Source organism: Megalobrama amblycephala, linkage group LG1 (genome assembly GCF_018812025.1).
Source record: "Megalobrama amblycephala isolate DHTTF-2021 linkage group LG1, ASM1881202v1, whole genome shotgun sequence".
Lineage (NCBI taxonomy): Eukaryota > Metazoa > Chordata > Actinopteri > Cypriniformes > Xenocyprididae > Megalobrama > Megalobrama amblycephala.
The window spans coordinates 51,769,377-51,791,920 of NC_063044.1; the positions used below are offsets into that span (position 1 = coordinate 51,769,377).

At 34.7% G+C, this 22,544-nt stretch overlaps 1 protein-coding gene and 1 long non-coding RNA gene across 4 annotated transcripts; one reads left to right on the forward strand and one right to left on the reverse strand.

Annotated features, from left to right (window-relative positions):
- Positions 1-6: 6 nt before the first annotated feature.
- LOC125274018 lies at positions 7-14,460 on the forward strand. 2 transcript variants are annotated; one of them, XM_048200047.1, is made up of 17 exons: positions 7-137; positions 1,870-2,214; positions 2,292-2,636; positions 3,996-4,106; positions 4,255-4,335; positions 5,812-5,904; positions 6,129-6,200; positions 6,343-6,456; positions 6,955-7,089; positions 8,620-8,703; positions 9,747-9,845; positions 9,927-10,010; positions 10,629-10,724; positions 11,795-11,893; positions 12,813-12,841; positions 12,953-12,991; positions 13,663-14,460. In XM_048200047.1, exons 1-17 carry the CDS (start codon positions 116-118, stop codon positions 13,801-13,803), a joined length of 1,989 nt encoding a protein of 662 aa, XP_048056004.1. In that variant the 5' UTR covers positions 7-115; the 3' UTR covers positions 13,804-14,460. The 2 variants fall into 2 exon arrangements, with proteins under 2 accessions (XP_048056004.1, XP_048055994.1); XM_048200037.1 differs by lacking the exon at positions 7-137 and adding an exon at positions 1,598-1,783.
- A 5,664-nt stretch (positions 14,461-20,124) lies between these two features.
- On the reverse strand, positions 20,125-22,009 carry LOC125274214. Of its 2 annotated transcripts, none has more exons than XR_007186203.1 (3): positions 21,468-22,009; positions 21,214-21,239; positions 20,125-21,117 (listed from the first exon to the last, which is right to left on the reverse strand). It is a non-coding gene; the product is annotated as an uncharacterized LOC125274214 (long non-coding RNA). The 2 variants fall into 2 exon arrangements; XR_007186202.1 differs by having other exon boundaries at positions 20,126-21,114; positions 21,468-22,003.
- Between the last annotated feature and the right edge of the window lie 535 nt (positions 22,010-22,544).

Below are 22,544 nucleotides of genomic sequence, written 5' to 3' on the forward strand. Positions count from 1 at the left end.
ATCAGCTGATCATCGTTTAAATCCTGATCTGGACCGCCGTTGATCTGCTTTTGCAGCTGGTTCTGGTTCTGTCTGGATAATTATTAGGACCCAGATCTGAGGATTTAGGTGTAAAATGAAATCCTGTCTGTGTTCCGGTGAGCTTTATGTTGTTGAATTAGTTCCTCGGAGTCAAAGATCAAGAATATCTGCTATCATAACCAACACATAAAGCCGCACTTTAATTCTAGAGAAAGATTTATGTATAAAACACTATTATTTGTGTAATTCTAAAACACTGATCATTCAGTAGGAGCTCTACGGTTTTGAAATTCTGTGATGCACTTCCTGTTTACAATAGGTCATTGTGGGTAATGTAGTCCTTGTGCACGCGCCAGTCAGTTCCCAGTTCAGGCTTTTTTGGTGATTGAAACGACGGAAGTCCTTACTCAGGGAACAAAATGTTTCTATCCATTTAACTAATTAAATTGACAATTTAACTATTTAGCTTCCATTCTTTTCTTTTCTTTTATTAAAAACTTAAATCAAAAATCACAATTATTTTATCACATTGCCCGATCACCAAGAATGATAACTATAATGATAAAGATATCGTTTTAAAAATCGTTCTAAATATAAAAGAATGGAAGCACTGTCCACACTACAGGACATCGTTGGGATCACTTTCAAGACAATTTTGTTTCTAGCTGTTGAAGGATAAAACACTGACAGCCAATCAGAATCCATTTTAATTTAAGGGCTCGCGCATTTAAAATGGCGGAGAAGTCAATCGCCGAGGTAAAGAAAAAGGCTGTTTGACATATCAAAAAAATATATCATTATGCCAGGCTAGCAAACAGTGTGACATAAAATTACCTCAGTTATCCAGAGCTAGTTTCGACAACATTAGCTTCCTTTGAAGTTGCAGTGGAAAAGATTCGGCGTTGTTAGATTAGATCGATTAGTCACCTTTATTTATATAGCGCTTTTTACAATCCAGATTGTGTCAAAGCAGCTTTACATTGATAACTGGTATTTAATTTTGGCTGCACAGCAGCTCTTAAAGAATAGTGTCAATGCAGGCAGATCAAAGCACTGTTGAATAAATGTCAGGAATCAAATGTCAAGTCAAATTACATTAGCTATTCACTCGAAACATAGCATGCTGAGGACATCTGCTGGTTAAAGCAGTGTAAATACACACTTTAGAACTGCAGCGTGTGAAATTAGAATAAACAGTTATCGTTCGTTAGCGTGCAGGACGCAAAATAGTTATTTTTATAGTAATCGTTACTGGTGTATAAGTCCAGAATGCCATGAGCTCCAAATTGAAACAGAGCTTCTTAATGTATTTTGACCTTTTGTTTAAATCTCAGTACTTCTTTTGTTAAGACTTAAGAACCGGTTTAGCTGGACTTTTTGCATACAGTTCTAAAAAGCTCTTTTGCTCTTACAATAACAACCCCGACATATTGTTTATATGTCAATGAGTTAAGGAGTACACATAGACTGCTGGTATCTAAAAATTTTTTTAAAAGTTTTTCAGCTCAGCGTATGATCAGGTGAGTAGTGGGCGGTTCCAAAGTTTTGGCTTCCTGCTTATACCTGCAGATACTTTACAGGAAGTGATTTACCAACTAAAGTGAAAGCAAATCAGTTGACGTGCGGCTGCTTCTTCACACAATGTCTGAAAGAACTTTGATTTTCAGTTAGAACATATAAGTTATGTTTTGCATGATTTTGTATTTGAACATGTGCTTACATAAATGCTTGTTCTTAGCAGCACTATTTATGATCTCTGATGGTAAGTATGGATTGTGGAATGTAAAAAAAGAAGGGGGACTTCCTCTTCTTCTCTCTCTGTCTGATTGTTTTCTATTTTGTTTTTAGGGTTCTTAGTAAAAGGTCCGTCTAGTCCTCTGGTTGTTCCTCTGGGATCTTCAGTGGTTTTGCCCTGTTATGTTGATGAAGCCTTACCTCTGAAAGGACTGAAGGTGATTTGGATACGAACAGACTTGAATACTCTAGTGCATGTGTACCAAGATTATGAGAGTCGACCAGATGCCCAGTATCAGGATTATCATCATAGAGCTCACTTCTTCACTGACAAAATTAAACTTGGAAACTTCTCCCTCCGTCTGGAAAACGTGAGAGCTGGAGATAAGGGTTTCTACAGATGTAAAGTTTACACTGAGCAGGAGTCTGATGAAACCCTGGTTCAAATTAAAGAAGTTGGTGAGTGAAAATCTCTGCATTTTGACTAATATTTTTGAATGAATTACACTGTTTTGATATTTAGTTTGTTCTTCCAGAGCATTTGAATGTTTCAGGATCAGATCATCTCGTATCAGCGTCTGTGGGTGAAGATGTCACTCTGAACTGCTCTGTGGACTCTCACATCCCACCTGAACACATTCAACAGGTTTCCTGGAGGAAAATGTATGGAAACATCTTGATTCTGGTTTTTGAGAAGAATAAAACTCTACCAGCAGATGAGCGATACAGAGACAGAGTTGAGTTCTTCACCGATGAAATCCCTAAAGGAAACTTCTCTCTCAGACTGAAGAGTGTCAGAACTGAGGATAAAGGAGTTTACATGTGTCACGCGAATGCTGGAAATTTTTCAGCTAATGCAACTGCAAGACTAGAGCAACTGGGTGAGCTAATCTAGTGAAATTAAATTTACTTTAATGAAGATTTCATTGCATGCTCCATTTTATTTCAATCAAGCATATAAGGCTAATTTCTGATGTGCTTGCTTCATGTGATCTACTTGCTGGATGTTTATAGCCATGATTCCATCCACCTATTTTTATGCAATTTTTGGGATATTGCAAATAAATAAATAAATAATACAGATTAAAACACAGAGATGTGTATAAATTCAAATAATGTGCATAAAGACATATGCACTCAATTGAATTGGATAATCTGATAAGCATTTCCTGAATTAAAAAAAAAGCTACATTTTACCATTAATTCATCATTTTGTGTAAAATCAACCAAATTTCAAAGACTTCCCCAGATTAAATGATTTTATTTTTTTCCTGAAGAAATACTGACATATAGTGATGAATGCCAAAATATTAAATGCGTACAATTACATATCATAGGTAGATCACGTTTTTTATGATTGGTAACAGTTACAAGATTGTATACATTACTATTTGCACATGTGACATGTTTTGCATTCTAAATTAATTAACACAAATTTAAATATCTTTTTCACACATTTGTCCCTCTTGGTTAATGTTAATTTATAAATATACTTTTGTCCAATTCAAGATAATGTTAGTTTTTCAAATGCTATATGAGTTTAATATAAAGAATTGGACCATTAATGATTCTGAAAGAAGCTGCAGCTTTCTAAAGTCATTGCCCCCCATCTGTAATTTGGCTCCAAATCTTAGTGGATTTATTATTTTTTGGCATTCATTTTTATTTATGTATTTCTTTTACCAGAAATAAATAATAAAATTCTACATTTTTAGCTTTGACAAATGACCTTACTATAGTGTTGTGAGTGTTCCATCTTATGTTACATTTACATTTAATTTAGCATGTTTTTTAAGGAATGCAAAAAGCGATTCATCTTATGGAGGCAATAACACGAGAAGTGCTAGTAATACAACATTTCAAACATTGTCCAGAATAGTACATGGTGAAAACATAGAAAAAGAATGCTGTTTTGTTTAGGTCAGCAGGATGCAGTTAAGTGTTCATTGTAGAGATGAGTTTCTTGAATATCGTCAGTGATTTGGCTGACCGGATATGTTTAGTAAGGTCATTCCACCAGCAAGGAACAGAGAATGAGAAGGTTCTGGAACTGTTTAATCTCAGGCCGCACATTATTTATATTTTAACTTGGGTTAGTAATTACATTTAATTTGGTGTCATCAGGTTCAAATTCACATGTGAAAAGATTAATAACTGGACATGAATACAGAGCATTACAGTTTCTCAGAGAATTTTGCACAGTCATTTTGTGTTTGTAATGTAATATTTGTGTGTCACAGGTTACTCATTTTTACACATAATTGTGTTCAGTCTTTGTATTGCTGCTTTCATGTCTGCACTTCTGCTGTCATTTCTATGGTGTAAAAAATTCCACATATCACAAAAGACAAGTAAGTTTACACAATTTATTCTTATTTGTTTATTTGTTAATAGGATTATGGCTTTATATGCAAGTAAAAAAAATCTGAATTGCACTAAAATATGCAACAGAATTATCTAAAGCATTTCTGACTGAACTATACTTCTCTTTTGATACAGGCCTGTTTCTTCAGATCTCTGTAGTCTTTGTACCAAACCTTTTTATGTTTTTTGCCTTCTGGTTCTGGGGTGTTATTGAAGGTGAGTATTCCACATTGCACGTAATTTGGTGATTTTTGATCAGCCAATTCTTGTAAAGCGCATCAATGAATTTGATGGCGAGCATGCAAAAATGGATTTGATACTGATACTGTATCTTCTTAATGATTTAGTGTATTGACACCAAACCTGGTATATGTCAGGGGTTCCCAAACACATTCATGGAGCCTCTCCAACACTGCATGTTTTCCATGTCTCCTTAATCAAGCACCTGATTCAGATCCTCAGCTCATTAGTCCAGACTCCAAGACCTGAAATGCGTGTGACAGACAAAAGAGACATGCAAAATGTGCAGTGCTGGGGAGGCTCCAGGAATGTGTTTGGGAACCCCCTGGTATATGTAATTACAGGCATGATTTGGGGGTACATGCATAGTATCGTCACAGCGCCACCTACTGGTGCCGAGATAGGAAAAATGGCTATTTTTGCTTATAACTTTTGAATGCCTTGTTCCTTAAATCATGAGGATGGTCTTCTTAAATTCCTTGAGGTATGCTGAGTTGAACGATATCCAATTTTCTTTGGTCGGCCATTTTGAATGTTGTCATGAAATGCTGTTTTTTACGAACGCATTAATGTATCATTTTGAAACTCGGTATGATTCATCGAGGCCATGTTCTGAGAGGACCTGTAAAGTTTTAGGTCAGTGCCCCCTAGTGGTCAAGAGGTATAAAGAAATTTATGAAAATGCTTATATGAAAAATTCAACAAATTGTCATTTAACTTACTTCAGTATATTTGTTGGCTTATGCCGAGTCCTGCGATACCAAATTTACGATATACTGTCCGCCATATTGAATTTTATTCAAAACCTAATTTTCCGAACTCCTATACTACAAAGTTTGTCTGATTTGTATGAAATTTGGTATGTAGCATCTACAGACACTCATGGCTAAAAGATTTTGATAGAAAAATTTTCCTGTGAGCTCGCCAAAATGGAAATGTGTCTGTATCTTTGCAAAAGTTTTGTGTAATGAAATGAAACTTGGTACGTCATCACAGGCATGACTTGAGAGTTTCGTCATAGCGCAATCTATTGCTCGGAAGTGATAAACCATGTTATTATAAGTGCTTTTACTGATGTAAGTTAAATAGCTTTGTCCTAACCTCATGATCACAGATATCCACAAATACATCCTTTTCTGCCCTTATTCAGCTTAACCCTTGCAGCTATATTTATTATTATTATTATTATTAATCTCACAATTGCGACTTTATTGTGAGTTTATATCTCACAATTTTGAGGGGAAAAAAGTCATAATTGTGAGATGTAAACTCCCAATTGTGAGGAAAAAGTCTGAATTGTGACATAAAAAGCCACAATTACCTTTTTAATTTTTGATTCCGTGGTGGAAACAAGCTCCCATAATTCATAGTTTTGTAGAACAGAATAAAACAACCTTGGAATGTCGTCACTGTTAGTCTATTGTTGTATCTCCTGTTTCTTTTGTTTTCTAGGGTTTCTGAGTGAGACTGTTGCTTGCTGTGCTCATTATATTCTGAGGCCCCTTCTGCTGTTATGGGCGTCTCCACATTCAGAACATTTCCCAGGTTTGTTTGTTTGTTTGTTTTTGATTATTAGTTTTTCAGAGAGATGCTCAAATAAGCTGGTTTGATGGTTTTCAGAATTTGCAGAGCAGCTCTTTGTCAGTAAATGGACAAAGGAATATAAAATCAATGTTTCAGAAAGTGTTAATTTCTGTGTAAAGTATTTTTGTTTGTTTTATTTAGATTACAGATTTTGTTTTTGATTTGAAACTTTTTCTGTTTTGCAGGCAATCGCAAAACGGCTATGCACTGCATTGTTCATTTACAATATTCCCTCTTTACAAACGTTGTTTATACAGGTTAGCGAATTTGAATATTCCACTGCACATAATATCATGGTGAAATTTTAATACCCAATGAAACTTGAAACAGTTTCTGCACATTAAGCTCAGTCAACAACATTTATGTAATTATGGTTGTTTATCTCTTTCTATGTCCTAGTCCTTTTTAAATCCTTTTGGGAAAAGAGTCTGAGTTATGAACAATCTGACAGAGTCCTGATAACAATCCTCTTTGCAATAATGATTCTGATATGCATCACGAACATTGTTTTCTGTAAGTATTTCTGTATCATTCTACATCAGTGATGAGTAAAGGATATAAACTGTTTTTTTTTTTTTTTTTGTTAGCTCAGCAGTGTAATCTCAGACTGATTAAGAGATTATAAATGATATTTATCCATTTGATTCTGCTTTTTATTTTATGACTCATGCATTAATGCATTAATTAATTTAATGCTATTAACTTATTAACTTTTGTACCAAAACTGCAGAACTTACTCATTGAGTACAATTGGATTAAACTATTTGTTGGAGAAAAACATGTAAATCATTAATACACTTTAAAAAAAAGTTCATACAGTACTATTTTACAACTTATTTCAGCAGGTTACTTCATTTCTGTGTCATTGTTTGGATATTTTTATTCTAGGTCAAATTATACTGTTTCAGTCTAGTATTTTTGTCCCTGTTGTATTATTTATTGCTCTTTTAGAAATTGGTCATGATCGTTTTGAATGAAACATATTGTTAATTCTATATTTGTTTGATGCAGTATTGGCTGAACTGATTAGAAATAAAGATGGCCGCATGCGTGCTGTATTAGACCTCGTGTCTGATATTGGCCATGATGTTCTGCCTCCATTACAAGTCATCTTCCTCTTCTACGCTTTTGGAGCTGCCCGCAGAGGTAGGACGTTTTATAAAATCTCATCTTAACACATTGAATGAATGGTATTTTCTTCTTAGATTTGTTATTTCATTTGAATATCAACATTTGTGACATTTAAGGGGCTGTTTACATGACACCTTTTTAAAACTGAAAACTTTCTAGGCCTTTTGGCCTGAAATCACAAACTTTTGAAAACAAGTTTCAAAGTGCAATTTAAATTATACCATTATCATCTATATTATACTATTATACCTATATTATAACGGTTTTTACAATGCAGATTGTATCAAAGCAGCTTTACATTGATAACTGGAACATTATTTGGCTGCACAGCAGCTCTTAAAGTTCTTAATACAGTGTTATTAGTCATTTTCATGAATCCGTGGATCGTTTTGATGATGTTGTCATCTGTAGGAAGGAAAAACTTTTGTTTTTAGTACATCATTGTTGTATAAACATACCCGTAGCCAACTGAAACACTTTTGGGGTTAATTGATCCAAGTTTTTTTGCTGAAAATATTGATCGGTGACATTATATTACATTAATTTTTTAAAGTTAATAATAAGTTTTTATTTCTTTGTCAGTGAGGATTTGTGGATACATTAATATTTTTTTAAAATAATATTGTTTTTATTTTGGAGGGATAAAATTAGAGTCTGAGTACCAGAATGGGCACAGAAAGGCTTGTCACGATCTGTTGTACTTTCTGTTTAATTTCCAAGGACTTTTAGTTTGTTACCGTTATTTCCTGTGCTTCCTTTCTGTTTCCGTCCATTGTTATGTTTACTCTTTGTTTCATTGATTACACACACCTGTTCCTTGTTTGATCAATAGTTTCTGTGTATATTATGCCTTCAGTTCTCTTCACTCATTGTCTGCTGTTTGTTGTGTTTGTGCACACTGTTACGTTGCCTTCGCATTTGCTGGATTACTCTTTTATTTTACTCCACTCCATGTCATGCCTAACAACCTATTGTAAATTCACTAGAAACCAAGGTTTCCTGGGGCATTTTGTTTTAATATACATTACCACTTTGGTAGATGCATCTGATCAAATTTAAATCTGTATTGAAAGCATTATAAGTAGATTTGGATAAAAGCATCTTCAAATGCATAAATGTAAATGCATCATCATCCTGCAACGATAAACTTTTATCTAAATATGTTACAATTAATATGTAAATGCTCATTTACCCTTATAATCTCATTCCATTTTCTTACATTTTTAAAGCCATTCAACATTTGTTAGTTTTTATAGGACAACACTGTCAATGAAGAAATGTTTTTCCTTTATTTATGGAAAATATTGGTTTATCAATCACAATAAACCTACACTTCAGCCTAAACTAGCCTACTAAATGATAGCTTAATTTATTGATCTGTAACCCATGTTTATTGCTATAAAATAAACAAAATCAGGAAAAATTACTAAAAGTTAAAACAGCTGAATTTAGTTTTAATGATGGCTAAGCATCTCACTACTAAAGAATAGTTTCATTGTGTTGTCTGTTTGTTTCTAAAGCCCAGTGTTTTTTCTCCACATGCAGCACTTTTTGTTATTGGAGTTTTTCCACTGTTCTTAACGTTGACCAGATATGACTGGAAGGATGCATGTGTGGAAAAACTGCAGTGTAAGTATTTAATGCATAAACAACTGATCATAAGTCAAAGACATCTTAAAGGCACACTATGTAGTTTTTTTCGCCGCTAGAGGTCGCCTATTCACAACAAAGGCGTAGCTTGATGACGCCGTGATTGAGCGCAGATTCTTGGGAGATGTCATCTTCACTTCACAGCTAGTGGAAAATAATCTGACGGGACTCGGTCAGAAATCATGTTCATGGATGAGATTATCAGCATTACTGTGGTATGAAGCAGAGCAGGGTTGAGTGCTGTTGGAGCTAAAATGAGGCCGCTGGAGCGATTGATAATGAGAGACTAGTGCGACACATGCCTCGCGAGCAGTGGAGCTTTTATTATGCCGCAGTCGCGCTTCCACTGCTTCTGGTCATGCGTGGATGGGGTAAAGCAGCACTGTTTATCATATTAGATACATTTGAGTATCTAATTTGAGTATCTAAACATTTGAGTATCTAAACTCTTATTACACACTGCAGTAAGCTAGATCGATATTAGCGGTATTCACGGTAAATCAAGAAAATTAGTTTTAAACAATAAGAATGATTGATAACAATGATTAGTTTTCTGTCAATGAGTGTATCCAAACAGTTGTTCCCTTGTCTAATAACACATATAATATATTAAAGCCTCTTTGGTGTTTCCATGGTTTCTACAAAATAAAACGAGGGTATGATGTGATTGATAGGCGACGCACGGACACAGCCCATGTCCTATGTAATAATGACTTATTTCTCTGGATTTAAACATTCTTGGAAACATTTGGGATAATATAAGTACACAAGTCATCAAAATATATAACACTGTGTAGTGTTTTTTTAATATTTTATTCCAAAAATCTTACATATTGTGCCTTTAATCTATGACGAACACCACTATCTTTGATGGTTTTAAATGACTTACTGTTGAATAAGGGTACAATCAATTGTTATATCTTCAGGAGTAATTGTCGTCAGTTGTGAGATGATCCTAAATCATCTTTTTTTCTGCCATTTTTAAAATGTAATAAGCTTTCTCTCGTTTCAATCATTTTCAGGTTTACGCTCAGTCAGGAGAGCAGCGTGGTTAATTTTCATGATAGTAGTGAATGCAATAATGGTCTATTCGTACCTGATAGCACTGAAAAAAGAAAAAGGTACAATAATGGCTACAATTACATAAAAATGTCCAATTAAAGTTGATACTATAAAGTCTTAATGGTTTTTTCCAATTGTAGATTGTGAAGGATGGGTGTGCGTAGCTGCATTTCTTCAAGGTCTCTGGGGAATTGTGGTCCTGAAGCACTCATTTGGTGACCTGGGTACAGTATTGATTTGAATAATTTTCTGTATGATGTTTTTCTTCTCTGAAAAGGAGATTTAAGAGTCTGAGTCATGTAAGCTTTTCTTCAATGCTAAATTGATCCTGCAAGTTCCCTGCAAAAAAAAAAAAAAAAAAATTCTGCAATTCCCATGCAGATCTTGCTTCTGATTCAAATGTAAAAAACTAAGTACGATTAATACAAGTCAGTTAAAAATATGAAATAACTCAAGTCAATTATTAAAAATATGCTTCAGTAAAAATGTGCATTCTGTTTTATTATTTATAATAGCTTGGTTTTAAAAAAAAAACCTTCACTACAGAATAAAAAAGGTAATTGTGACTTTTATCTCACATTTCTGACTTTATTGTCTTGCAAAACCGAGTTTAGATATTGACTCAGAATTGCAAGATATAAACTTAGACTTGCAAGACATAGGCCTAATGTCAAATTTGTGAGATAAAAAGTTGCAATTAACTTTTTTTTTTCTTTCTTTTTTTTAATTCCTTGGTGGAAACAAGCATCCACAGTTTGAGATTAGATTGCAAAAGAAAGTTTTACTTTATATTTACTATATATATGTTTTATTTGTTTAACAAAGTTTCATCTGCCTTACAGATCTTCCTTTTAGAAAGGCTGTGTACCTTGTTGGATCAGTTGTTGTTGTTCTAGTCAACTCTTTTGCATTGATGACCGAGCTGATCATGAAAATTAGTGAGTTTCATAACCATTTAACATCATATTGTAAACTGAAAGGAAGCAGCAAAACTGTAATGTGAATCAAAAGATCAATCTACAATAACGAAAGTATAAACAATGCATTATTAAGGGATGCATCATTTAAATGTGTGATCTTTAAATGTCTGACATCACAGCATGTTAAAGGACTAGTTCACTTTCAAATGAAAATTAGCCCAAGATTTAGTCCACCCTCAAGTATGTATGACTTTCTTCTTTCTCATGAACACAATCAGAGAAATATTAATAAATATCCTGATGCGTCTGAGCTTTATAATGGCAGTGAACAGGGTTCACGAGTATGAGCTGAAGAAAGTGTCTCCATCCATCCTTCATAAATTAATGGCCTTAAAATCAATCATAATAAAGGCCTACTGAAGTAAAGCTATGGGTTTGTGTTAAAAAAAAAAATACATATTTAACAAGTTATAAAGTAATATATCTATTTTCTGCCAGACTGCCTTCTGTATTCAACTTATGAAGAAAGTGTAAAACTCTTGCAGTTCAGCTTATGCTACATCCTCAAGCCTTCCCTATTCAACTTACGGAAAAAGTGTAACTGACACAACGGTTTTTCCATTTTTCCGTAACTAAAATACGGAAGGCAGTCTGGCGGAAGCTAGATATTTTACTTCATAACTTGTTTAAATATGGATATTTTTCTTACACAAACGAATCACTTCGCTTCAGAAGGACTTTATTAACCCGCCGTTTATGATGGATGTGGATGGAGGCACTTTCTTCAGCTCGTACTCATTGAACCCATACTCATTGAAGCTTGAATGCATCAGGATATTTATTAATATATCTCAGATTGTATTCGTCAGAAAGAAGAAAGTCATATACACCTAAGATGGCTTGAGGGAGAGTAAAGCTTGGGCTAATTTTCATTTGAAAGTGAACTAGTCCTTTAATGTGATTTGAGTTTGGTTTCTCAGTGTGCTTTGCTAGAATCGAGAGCACAGTTATCAGAACAAGCACACTTTACAAATAGAGATTTTTGAGTAATCAAACTTTGTATTTACTATAACATTTTAATTTCACAGGAAATGGTGAGCGTGCGATGAAGGATCTTAGGAAAGTTGTCTTTTCCTCTGAATGCATGTTTGTCTCTTCAGTGCTGCTGTTAATAATTTTTGAACATTGTGAGTATGAACTAGATGCATTTGTATTAACCACTAGTGTAAACAACATCAGAATATAATGGGCTGATCTTTAGTTTCTGTTTTGTGTTTCTTGATTTGCTGTAAATCAGGTGTTTAAAGACACTGGGTCTACGTTTTAGAACAATATTACAAAGAAGAAAAACAAAGCAGAACAAGAGACAAAAATCAACCAATAGTAATTATTGTCACAAGTCCACTGAAGGCAAGTTTGAAGCTAAACCCAAGTGCAGTTTATAAATGTGAACGTGAAAACAATACAAAATCAAGAAAGACTTGACTTGAACCATACACTAGAAACAAACGTGAACTTGAGCAAACTTACCAGCAGTGGTAACAGGGAACATTAAAGCTAGACAGGGAACAACATGAGGGTTATTTATACAGAGAAACTAATGATGCATTACTTACAGTATGACCTACAGTATGTGCCCTCCCGAAGCTTGCGTTCTGCAAGTGAACGGTGTCTTGTGGTGCACAAAATTACTCACTGACCTTCACCTTGTCTGTTCCCTGCTGGTGGAATGACCTGCCATTTTCAAGAGAATTACATAATAAAAGACATGAAAATATAAACATGAAACAAACCCACAAAATACAGGAGCTTGTCTAAGAAAAAAAACAGACAACACACACAAGTTTTTTTTTCTGTACAAACAAATACAGTTTGAGAAACCTGTTTGAAAATGGTCATTATTTTTGCAATTCTGTTTGGTGCAACATTCTTCAGCTTAAAAAATGTCATTTTTGAAGGTGTAGGTGAATTAATAGCTCTTTCTTTTCTACTGTAAATCCACAAATCAGCCATTATACAGTCTGGTGTGTGTATAGCAGTGGTGCTTTAGCTGAGAATGATCAACTTCACAGTGATTCACTAAATATATTTCCCCCTTTTTTTCAGTCATTAAGAAAGTTCAGCAGCATTTTCAGGTTAGAAATATACAGATATATATTTGATATTGATTGCTATGAGATTTACAAATTACCTGAAATTAAAGGACACTTTACTTCATGTTTTAATGTGACTTTTCCCAAACACAGAATCCAGCGAGCAGATCGCAGCAGAATCACTCTTCTCAGGTGAATGTCTCGTTTAACGATGTATTTATTTAAGGTTTGTCACTAACCTGCATTATAAAAGTGCATCTGCACTTCTAGGTTCTTCAGACAAGCAGCTTTTAGTTTATAAGCAATAGATAAACAATGGACAAAATCAGTTTTTGTCTTGTTTTCCTTTACACATATCTAAACATTCTTAAATCAAGATACATTTACTTGAGAAGAAAAACGACTTAAGAATGCTTGTTTTCTGAAAAACAGATCAAAATTAACTGAGTCTAAAACAATATTTTAAGTGAGTGTGCTTAAAATAAGAATAAATATCTGTCAATGGGGTCAGAAAAATAAACTTAATTCAGAGGGACAACAAAGTTATTTTCTCTTTTAGGTGGAATCACTTAATTTTGTCAGTTATTCAGAAATCAGCACTTGTTATCTTAAGTAATTCTGCTTCTCAAGTAAATGTATCTTAATTTAAGAATGTTTAGATATTTGTACTGGAAAATAAGACAAAAATACTGAGGAAGAACATCATTTTTGCAGTATGAACTGGTCAGACATGCCAGATTAAAAGTGTCACAGTCAGCCATATGTAATTTCATCTACAAACAACTTTCTTCTTAATAAAATGGATTAACTATAGCAGTATCATGTGGATATTGTTTAACTCATGTGTCTTCTCTTGAACACAGAACAAGGCCAACCCTGATGAAACTCCACATAACCCATCAAACCAGAACCAGACTGCAGCACAATCATTTGAGTTGAGACCGATGTTACAGACTGAAGAACAGGAGGCTGGGAGAGATAGAGATGGAGGAGACGCAGCCTGATTCAGTAGACAAATTACAACATCTTCAGATAAGCAGTATGTTCTCTTGGATATACAGTATGAATGAACACTATCAGATGCTGAAACACAGCACTCTTGTTCAGAGGAACCACAAATACAGCCTTATGACTCTCTTTGGTGCTTTGTAAAACCTGTATATATTTGTGTAAATAGTTTTATATTTTATTTATGTACTTGAGTTGTTTTCTTGATAAGTTACTGGCACAGACAGCATAAATATGTCTCATGGTTTGGGTTTTCCTGCTCTTCTCAACAATTCTTCTGCTCTTTGAATATATTACTCATTAACTTGCAGACTATGTTTCTGAACACTGAATCGACTTGGTTATTATGATATGGAAATATGGGCACTTGTGTGTTATTACATCAGGTTTCCGATGTCAGAAATCCAAAAATGAGCCATTGTAGACGTTTACTTTCAGTAAATGCTCTTTTTTTAGACTAGAGCAAAAGTTTTGAGTTGTGACAGACTTTTTATAATACAGTGAAATCAAAGGGATCTGTACTTTGTATATAGAGATGAGCCAGTATTTATTTATTTTTTCACATCATAAATTGTATTTTTAAATTTGTTGCAAATGTTAATGGTGCGAACCTTGTTGAGTGCTTTTCCCCTAAATAAATGACAGCAACAGTTTGATTGTTTTTACCTGCATTAGTTCATCCTGTTGGACTTTTACACTGATGACAGAACTGATGCTGAAGATGAGTGAGTTCATTTCTGTTATAAAGAGTATTGCAAAGTCATTATGGTTCTTAAATAATAAATATTGTCTCTAATTTTTTTTTTTTTTAATTAGTTAAGAATAAGTCATACTTTCATAAGGCTGGTCTGGACCACTCTTAGCTATACCTTATCACATTGACAGTCAATACGAATATAATTCTGAAGCTGTAATACACCCAGTGTTCAATCAGGATTACAACATTACCAGGTGCTGTCCATGGTGGCGGTGCTGAATTGGTTGAAATCGATGGCTCGAGAAGCAATAATTCACTCTATACATGGACTGCTTAACTGCGTTATGTGAGAAATCAGTTTTCTTTATAAAAAGAAGCACTTCAGAAGTAGAAATTGCATTTATCAGGATGTTATAAAAGTAATCCAAATTGCAAACTAAATCTATACTGTAATTTATTTATATTCTGGGGGCGCGGAGCCCCCATCAGCCTGAGATTAAGGCGACCGTTATTTTAGAACAAAGTTTTAATTCCTTGGAGACGCATCATGCAGCCGACAGACATGTAGGTATCGCGTTTATATCGTTGTTTTTTTTTTTTTTTCATTTTTTATTCAAAATATTCACAAACTTGAAAATACATGAACATCTTGGATGACATGGGGGTGAGTAAATTATCAGGAAATTTTAATTTGAAAGTGAACTAATCCTTTAATGAGATATACCTTAAGCAACATCCTAAGGGATAGTCCGGGGAACTCGCCTAATGGTATATCTTAAGTTAAGGTCTACCTGTCCTTTAGAGTCTTTGTAGCATGCTAAGAGACAAAGTTATCATGAAATCCAGCTCTGGTAATGTTGTTTTTATATTTTGTAAGTTTTAGTTTATTTAGTTTTAGTTAATTTAGTACTTCAACTTAACCTTTTTGACATAAATCGTTCTTTAAAATTGTGTCGAGAACCCTAGAATTCTAAATAGAACTCCACTAAACCTTTTATTGTAAGAATGTACTTGCATACATTTATAGATATGCATCCAATTTAGATGTTCTAGAAAACTTAATTTCCAAGTAAATATTTAATGTAAACATACAGTATAAATTGTAATGTGCATCACATCCACCTTTAATATTGTGCTAAACATATTTTGTGTTTCACAGAGGAAGAAAGTCATATAGGTTTAGTCAGTGTCATTATGCAAATTTATGGTGCCATTTTTCTGTTAGAATATATAATCTATAACATAACATAGCAATGCAATGAAGAAAACCACATGTCTGGAATGCTGGATAAGTGAGGATCTTTGTGTTTTAGTTCATGCCATGTGCTGGCTGATCAGAGAGCAGTTGTACAGTGTTCAGGCCAGTGTTTCCTCAGCTCTGTGTTCATGTAGTAATAGATCCTTGTGATGAAGGAAAACAGTGATTCCCACAGCAGTGCAGATCCTCACGGAGCCGACAGAACTCCTACAGGACACAACACAGATATGAATGACAAGAGTCACTACAGAAACCAGATCATACAAGTCTTATACAGGTAAAGGACAGTGTTAAACACCATCTTTGGACATTTAAATATTAAACACAGACTGGAGTTTTAGCAGATATAGTTTACAGTACCTTCCTGAATGTCTACACAGCAGCAGCCAGAAAACCACCAGCAGCAGTCCACAACATTCCCTAAGAGTCAAGATTTAACTCATGATTTTTTATCTGTGGATGAATTATTCCTGCACAAATGCTCTGGATGAATGGGCAAACATTCCCAATAAAACACTCCACAATCTAGTGGAAAGCCTTCTCTGAACAGTGGAAGCTCCATAATAATGTCTATATATTTAGAATGCAATGTCAGAGTCCCTGGTCAGGTGTCCCAATATATTTGTCTCTTATGAAAAAGAAGTTTACTTAAATTTTATTTTATGAAGTATACTTAAGTAATGTTATAAGTATATTATTAAGTACTTCATGTAATAAGTATACTAATATCAGTGTGTACTATTAGTAAACTTGTAAGTGTACTTTCCAATACTGCTTGGGACTAAATTGGCCCACTTTTAGTATATAAAAGTATATGTTTAAGTGTACTATAAGTGTAACAGTAGTAAACATTAAGTGCATAACTAGTTCACAACTATGTTTCTCATTTGTACAGCATCTGTACTACAAGTTTACTTGTAAGTATACTAGTAGACTATTTTAATACTAGTAGTAAATTCTTTAGTTTATGAAAGTACACTAGCGGTTAAGTATAGTGTAACCCAGGTTACTCTTGTTAATGTAAAATAGAAAAGGGAATAAAAACCATAACACTCGTGAATATGTAAATCAGTATTTTATTTTAATAACATTTGTGAAATAGAAAATAGGAAAATGCATAAATTCAAAAAGAAATCAAACTAATTTGAGAAATTATTCAAATAAAACAAATTGAAGATTGGTCCAATGAGGAGAGCGAGGAATTAGCCCCGCCCTATGATCGGAGCTGTGCAAGAGAGAGAACGAGGCGCGAACGCGGGAGAGAGAAGCTGCAGTTCTGAAAAAAAACAAAAAAAAACCCAGAATTAGAACACATAAATCAGCAGTTGTGTTAAGAAAAATAACAGATTTTGAGAGAAGAAATGTGAATTGAACATCGGCAGTCGTTTATCACGGTTGATTCTGGTGCAAACTGTTCTAGAGGAAACTTCCAGAGGTTGGAGTTTTGCCTGTCTGAAAACTTAATAACTAGAAAATTCGAATTCTGTTGGTGAGTAAAGTGATTAAATCCTCAATAACAGAGGTTGCTTTGTATAAATGTTCTGTAAATGGTGTTTAACTATCAAATGCGGTTGTAGTATATAGCCTATAAAAGATGTATAAAAGCTAATCCTCTGTTAAAAACGGGAGGAATATCGAGTGAATGTGTTAAATAAATAATGTTTTTTTAAACTAATGTTTTTGGGTTTTTGTCGTGTATTCGAGCTATGAGAAATGGCTGATCGTGACGCACATGCCATACGGGCAGATTAAGCCCAAGCGCGTCATTTGAAAAATGCTCTTTGCATGTTTATGCAAATTTCAATGTGTTAATGTTAAATGAACATGGAGTTAAATATGTTTATTCGCAGATTAACTGCTGTAATGATGTATACCTTGAACGGAGTGTCTAATTGTATTTTTGGCCTTGTCTTTTGCAAGACAAGTCATTTTTGTCTGTTGATTTCACTAATTCCATTCAAAAAGTGAAACTTGTATATTATATTCATTCATTACACACAAATTGATATATTTAAATGTTTATTTCTTTTAATTTTGATGATTATAACTGACAACTAAGGAAAATCCCAAATTCAGTATCTCAGAAAATTAGAATATTACTCAAGACCAATACAAAGAAAGGATTTTTAGAAATCTTGGCCAACTGAAATGTATGAACATGAAAAGTATGAGCATGTACAGCACTCAATACTTAGTTGGGGCTCCTTTTGCCTGAATTACTGCAGCAATGTGGCGTGGCATGGAGTCGATCAGTCTGTGGCACTGCTCAGGTGTTATGAGAGCCCAGGTTGCTCTGATAGTGGCCTTCAGCTCTTCTGCATTGTTGGGTCTGGCATATCGCATCTTCCTCTTCACAATACCCCATAGATTTCTATGGGGTTAAGGTCAGGCAAGTTTGCTGGCCAATTAAGAACAGGGATACCATGGTCCTTAAACCAGGTACTGGTAGCTTTGGCACTGTGTGCAGGTCCAAGTCCTGTTGGAAAATGAAATCTGCATCTCCATAAAGTTGGTCAGCAGCAGGAAGCATGAAGTGCTCTAAAACTTCCTGGTATATGGCTGCGTTGACCTTGGACCTCAGAAAACACAGTGGACCAACACCAGCAGATGACATGGCACCCCAAACCATCACTGACTGTGGAAACTTTACACTGGACCTCAAGCAACGTGGATTGCGTGCCTCTCCTCTCTTCCTCCAGACTCTGGTTTCCAAAGGAAATGCAAAATTTACTTTATCAGAGAACATAACTTTGGACCACTCAGCAGCAGTCCAGTCCTTTTTGTCTTTATCCCAGGCGAGACGCTTCAAGAGTGGCTTAACACAAGGAATGCGACAGCTGAAACTCATGTCTTGCATACGTCTGTGCGTAGTGGTTCTTGAAGCACTGACTCCAGCTGCAGTCTACTCTTTATGAATCTCCCCCACATTTTTGAATGGGTTTTGTTTCACAATCCTCACCAGGGTGCGGTTATCTATATTGGTTGTACACTTTTTCGCCTCTCTATTAATGTGCTTGGACACAGAGCTCTGTGAACAGCCAGCCTCTTTTTCAATGACCTTTTGTGTCTTGTAGCCTACAGAACTAGACTGAGAGACCATTTAAAGGCCTTTGCAGGTGTTTTGAACTAATTAGCTGATTAAAGTGTAACACCAGGTGTCTTCAATATTGAACCTTTTCACAATATTCTAATTTTCTGAGATACTGAATTTGGGATTTTCCTTAGTTGTCAGTTATAATCATCAAAATTAAAAGAAATAAACATTTGAAATATATCAGTCTGTGTGTAATGAATGAATATAATATACAAGTTTCACTTTTTGAACGGAATTAGTGAAATAAATCAACTTTTTGATGATATTCTAATTATATGACCAGCACCTGTAAATCAAATATGTTTCGGGTGACTTGAGAGTGAGTATAAAATATTTTTTCCTCATTTTTGGACTAATGAAATGTATTTCTGCTTCACTGCACTAGAGGGCAGCATCGTGTCTTATTGTGATGCCCTAAGCAAAGTTATGCCCAGAAGACGTCTTTTTAACGTCTTCTTGTTTTAACTTTTCTTTGGTTGCTGTAATTGTGTGTTCATAAAATATTTTTTTTTTTGTGGCAAAGAAAGCCAAGATAAAGCAGGATCAGGTGTTATCAGCTCACAAAACAAGCATGTAATGTTCTGTTTTTAAAACTGTGTTTATATTAAACGTTATAGCCATCAGCATTGTGTAATGCATTCGGCACCAATAGCATTAAAATGATCTGTTGTTAATGTCATGCATGTGATGTATTTTGAAGTGAAAAACAAGTAAGCAGGTTGCAGTATTGAAAAAAAAAGTTTAATTTCTTATAGCACAGATCTACAATTGTAACAATCACTGAAGAGTAAGACTCCCTTTATCATTTTCAATTTTTTAAATTTTTTTATTTTGAGTTTGCTCAAATCAACTCAAACCTGGGTAACCACTTAAACCTGCTTTGTGAGACAGGCCTCTGCATAAATAAAGTTGAGCTGTTTTAGATTATTTAGAAGAGAAAATGTTTAACGATTTACCGCTAAAGGAATGGCCGAACGTTATTAGCAGCAAACCTCCTCCTGTGCTGCAGAAAGGCTTATGAGTCAGGTGGGAGTTTTCTCCAGTAAGGACACATGGGATTTCCATTTTCCCTGTCAACATCCAGTGGCTTTTTATGCTTTTTTCCTTCCCTCATTGAATGTCCTCGTGAAATATTTTGCTTCATTGCAAACAAGTCTGCCTTAAGTTGTCAATTACCAACAAACTGTCCAATAAGAGATTTTCCACACCTATATATTACCTGAAAAGCACTGAAATAGCCTACACAACAATCATTTCCATTTCAGGAGACAATAAGAGACATGTTTAATGCTTGTAGATAATTTTATTGAGGGTCTTGGCACAGAAGGCACAACATATTCTTCACTCATCTTCTATCTTCCTCTTTCTGTCTGTTTTTGTACATTCACTACTCTCTAAAACAAAGAAACTTTTCTTTACTCATCAGCTGTTAACAACTTCCACGCTTTTGCCACACTGGCTGACACCAACACCCAAAGTAATGGTACAAGGAACTGAAGCACTTAACATCTGTAGTCAATCTGTAGTCAGTTTTTTGCTTATAAATGATACTGTAATCCAGGAGTGTCCAATCCTGCTCCTGAAGGGCCACTGTCCTGCAGAGTTTAGCTCCAGCCCCAATTAAACACACCTGAACCAGCTACTAGGCATATTAGAAACTTCCAGCCAGGTGTGTTGAGAAAAGCTGGAGATAAACTCTGCAGGACAGTGGCCATTCAGGACTGAGTTTGGACACCCCTGCTGTAATCAATCATGTAAAGAGTGAAAGAAGAGAAGAAAATTTTGCACTAAAACAATCTAGAAAAGAAAAACAGAAAAGAAGAATCACATGAATAGGGAAATAAACTGATGCTACTTTAAGGTGGATTCGCCATAATGTACTGGGAAACCTTTTTCACATGTCAATATAAATGTTTTTCTATTTGGTTCAACATGAGTATAATTACAACCGTTGTTATCTTCTTTGCCAGCACAATCAATCACATTAAATGTAGCACTTATCATATAGGGCAAATTCTGATGCTTTTTTTCATTATCACAAACATGTATAATTTCATTTTCATTTGCTTTTATGAAGGTGTGTATTTTTCTGCACTTATTGATTTGTCTATTTTTGATCTCGGTGGTACAATCATTGTCAGTGATCCCGTTTGGAGCCAGATGTTTTTTTTGAAAGCCTCATAACTCTGGCTGTAAGTGGACAATGGTGCACATATAACCAGCAGCAGAATCACAGTAGACTGATGGATCTTCATGACCTGCTGAACAAAACATATCAAAGCACCGTCTGATATTTGGCCTAATAAAGCAGTTTGTGCGCATTCATATTAAGTGAAAATAAAATAGAGTTGACATACCTCAGCGTTCTTCTTTTGTCTGTAGGCTGTGAAACATTAAAAGGTAAAGTCAAACCTCAGAAAATACCGCAGATTTTCTCCAGAAAAAGACGTATTATCAAAGTGGTGCTTTTTTATACCTATTACTCAATGCTTTGAAGATTATTGATAGACCACCTTTTTACAAACTTTTTTAACTTAAATAAATAAATAAAAAATACAGCACTGTACATGTTACACAAATATAAAATGAGCTTGTGTAAACTGATACTCACAGGTTGTAGTCTATAGTCTGGGGAAGTAAACCCGTGGTCTGTATTGAGATGCACGATGTCGAAGTTGAAGAAAATTCAGTGAGACTTAATGTTGGTATCACAGCACAGGCTTTAAATTCTTGAGCGCTTGCAAATAAAAATGTGACGTTTGCAGTGAGCAGCCAATCCTGTGAAGAGTTTCAGAGTGATATAGACTTCTCTGCTGAAGATTAAGAGAAAATAATCAAACGATAGAAATAATGTAAACACATTTTCTCAGCAACAGACAACACCATGAGCGAGGCTAGCCCTTTTTTAGGGGTGCTTCAGCACCCCTAAAACTTGGAGTAAGAAATGTCATTCTAAAAATTTTTGTTCGTCTTTTAAAAGGTTAAATAATGTCCAAAACATACTCCGTAGTTTGTGGTTTAAAATGTTTGTGTTAAGGATGAAAATGAAAACATCCCCCTTAGCAAATGTTGTCATCCTCTTCTCTTCTACTTCTCTGTATACCTGCACCGCTCAGCACGACCGTCATCCAGCGCGAAACACGCAGAGTGAGAACCTACGGTGGCGCATTGCTGCCACATACATATTATTTTTCCACTCAATTATGTCGTTCAAACGACATCTTTTCTCGTTCAAACGACATCTTTTCTCGTTCAAACGACATATTATGTCGTTTAAACGACATCTTTTCTCGTTCAAACGACATATTATGTCGTTCAAACGACATCTTTTCTCGTTCAAACAACATATTATTTCGTTCAAACGACATCTTTTCTCGTTCAAACAACAGCTTTATGTCGTTCAAACGACATCTTTTGTCGTTAAAACCACATATTTTGTACGTGACGTGTACGAGAAATACCTTTATCTGATCTATAATAGAGAATATAGACTAGATCAGTGTCTTTATCACACTTCCGCACTCGAAAAGCAGAAGCAAATATAGTGTAAAATACCTTTCGATGCCTGGATCGATGGCAGTGCAAAGTAATGAACACAATATTATTGTTTTATTGGCCTATATGCAGTTTCTAATAGCCTAATAAAGCACAATTTTATCATTTAGCATTCCTTATTTTCTGGAAAATA

Bases quoted from the DNA above. Each gene is read 5' to 3' on its own strand.
- LOC125274018 (XM_048200037.1), top strand. From the start codon at position 1,705: ATGTTTTGCATGATTTTGTATTTGAACATGTGCTTACATAAATGCTTG. The intron at 1,784-1,869 runs GTAAGTATGGAT...TTTTGTTTTTAG, and splicing joins ACTATTTATGATCTCTGATG to GGTTCTTAGTAAAAGGTCCG. The intron at 8,704-9,746 runs GTAAGTATTTAA...AATCATTTTCAG, and splicing joins ATGTGTGGAAAAACTGCAGT to GTTTACGCTCAGTCAGGAGA.